This window comes from Austrofundulus limnaeus, unplaced genomic scaffold, assembly GCF_001266775.1.
Source record: "Austrofundulus limnaeus strain Quisiro unplaced genomic scaffold, Austrofundulus_limnaeus-1.0 Scaffold98, whole genome shotgun sequence".
NCBI lineage: Eukaryota > Metazoa > Chordata > Actinopteri > Cyprinodontiformes > Rivulidae > Austrofundulus > Austrofundulus limnaeus.
In genome coordinates, this window is record NW_013952500.1 from 80,897 (window position 1) to 83,286 (window position 2,390).

Consider the following 2,390-nt stretch of genomic DNA (forward strand, 5'->3'; position numbering starts at 1 on the left):
AATTTTAGGTACATTTCTGCTCTGTTCAGCTTTTTTGACACATTTTTCTGCTGATTTTTCACTTTGGTTTCTTACGTTAAGCAAAAGTCAGCTGTTAAAATGCATCTCACATCAGCTCGACTTCGGCAGCTTTCAGCAAAAATCTTTTAACGTTAAGCATTCACCTTGCTTTTTGCACATCCTTTACTTTTTTTCTGTGTTTCCCAGGTGTCCAGTGATGCGGTGAACCGCACCTTCACGGCTCTTATTCTCTGTGAGAAAGGTAACGAGGAGGGCGAAGGAAAGGACAACGCAGCGTTCGTGCACCTCTACAACACGGCTCTGTTCGTCCCTGAAGGCAGGTCGACGGTTTTCAGGGGCTGTTGGTCGTTTGTTACACCTGCGCTGATTTAATTTGTTTCCCTCAGGTTCCTGCAGCCACACGGTGCAGAAACTAAAGCTTCAAGACATCTCAGCCATCACAGTGAAAACACTGAAAGTGATTCCTGACAGGATCATCGATAACTACAACAAGAGGCAGCAKCCGCGATTCAGGTCTCAGCAGCTCRTTRGCTGAAACCACTGAAAACAACAAACGACAAACTGTTTATTATTATTTTTCCTTCTAGGCACGATCCTCCCGGCCAGGCCATTTCCACGGCGACGCAGGAGCTTTTACGATTGGCTGAGGYGAACCCCGGCGGCATGGCGACCCTGGACCCGGTGAACGACCTCCAGCTGAAGAGCGTGGACGTGGTGGAGGGGTGCATGAGGCTCCGAGCGCTGCAGGACAGCCTGAGGGCTTTCAGCTGCATCCACTCCCCCACGTTCGCAGAGCAGGTTTGTGTGTGTGTGTGTGTGTGTGTGTGTGTTAGGGTTGGGCATAATCGTATCGTGTGCAATTAATCGTCAGAAAAACAATAATCGATTAATACGATTAATGCCACCAGGCAGACTGAGTGGAGATTTCCCCGGTCAGTCCGCTCGATGCTCCTCTTCGCTTCAAATATGACGAACATTAAAAAAAAGTTCTGTAATTTATTTATTTATCAACACAATTTAAAATTTCATGTTTAGCCTGAAGTCTGTAATTTTGACATAATTTGGAACAGATTTTTATGAAGAGCAAATCTTTCCCACTGAATTGGTCATGTGACCAGGACATAAGGGACTCCAGGGGAAATTGCATTTCCTGCGAAAATGCAAGTGTGAATGCCTGTTGCTGAGAACGTAAGCTGAAAGCTGCAGAAGAAGCTGAAATTGAGCTGAATTAGCGAAAGAATTATTATAAGTTAAATTTGAAAAGCTGAAAAAWGCAGAAAAATGCAGAAAAACAGAAAAAAGGACCAAAATATAGCTGAATTACCATAAAAAGCTAAAGGCTGAAATAGCTGAATATTGCAGAAAGCAACTGTAAAAAGCATAAATAACTCAAATTAGCAGAAAGAAGCACAAAAAAGTAAAAAAGGCAGAAAAAGCATAAAAATAACAAAAAGAAGCAGAGCTATAGCTGAATTAGCATAAAAAAGCTAAAGGCTAAAATATCTGAATATTGCAGAAAGCAGCTGTAAAAAGCATAAAGAACTATAACTAGCAGAAAGAAGCACGAAAAAGTAAAAAATAAAAACAAAGTGCCTTAACGGCATTCACACAATTAATCGTTATCGACTAAATACCACAATTAATCGTGATGAATTTTTTTTGCCAATATTGCCCARCCCCTAGTGTGTGTGTGTGATTATTAATAAGACAGTTCTGAGTGTGTTTGTTAATAAACTCATCAAACTGAACTCCTTTTGTTCTCCAGTTGAATATTACAGCAGCTCATTAACATCAAAGCCTTTCAGACGACACTCATCTCACATCCTGACTCTTTTWTTTCCTCTTATCGTTTCTCCTCCTCTTTCATCAAAATGACATCAAACTGCGTCGTGACATTTCTGCTTTTGTGCTCTTTGAGACGTGTCTCCAGCATCTGAGCCGTCTGTTTCCACAACAAACTGTAAAAGATAAAAATTTATTTCAGTAAATCTCATCATTTAGTAAATCTCATCATTTTTCCTGCAGCCGGTGCTCATTCTGACACTGACTGGTCTGTGTTAAAAACATTTTTTTTTGCTCTTATGTGTTATTTTATTGGTTTTGAGGAACTGTGTTTGTGTGTGTTTCAGTTTGCTCGTATTAAAGAGAGGATGAGCGTTCAGGAGGAGTTGGACCGGCTGCTGTTTCTGATGTCAGATCAGTCTCTGACTCTCCTGCCTGAGTATCACCAGAGGATCAAGGTCTGGACCCGAGATCTTCTGTTTTAGAGACGTCATTGCAACGAAAAGACTCGCAGAAATATTCACAGCTCTTTTTTTTTATTATTCATTTAATTTAAAAATAAAACTAAAACTTTTATACACAAAAAA

At 40.6% G+C, this 2,390-nt stretch overlaps 1 protein-coding gene across 1 annotated transcript in view; it reads left to right on the top strand.

Annotated features, from left to right (window-relative positions):
• Nucleotides 1-2,390, top strand: part of skic2 (SKI2 subunit of superkiller complex) — a gene marked incomplete at its 5' end in the record, with an annotated part of 16,436 nt that overhangs the window by 7,465 nt on the left and 6,581 nt on the right. The window contains 4 exon segments of the mRNA XM_014013085.1: nucleotides 208-337; nucleotides 408-534; nucleotides 609-819; nucleotides 2,151-2,261. Coding sequence (XP_013868539.1) covers nucleotides 208-337; nucleotides 408-534; nucleotides 609-819; nucleotides 2,151-2,261 — 579 coding nt within the window.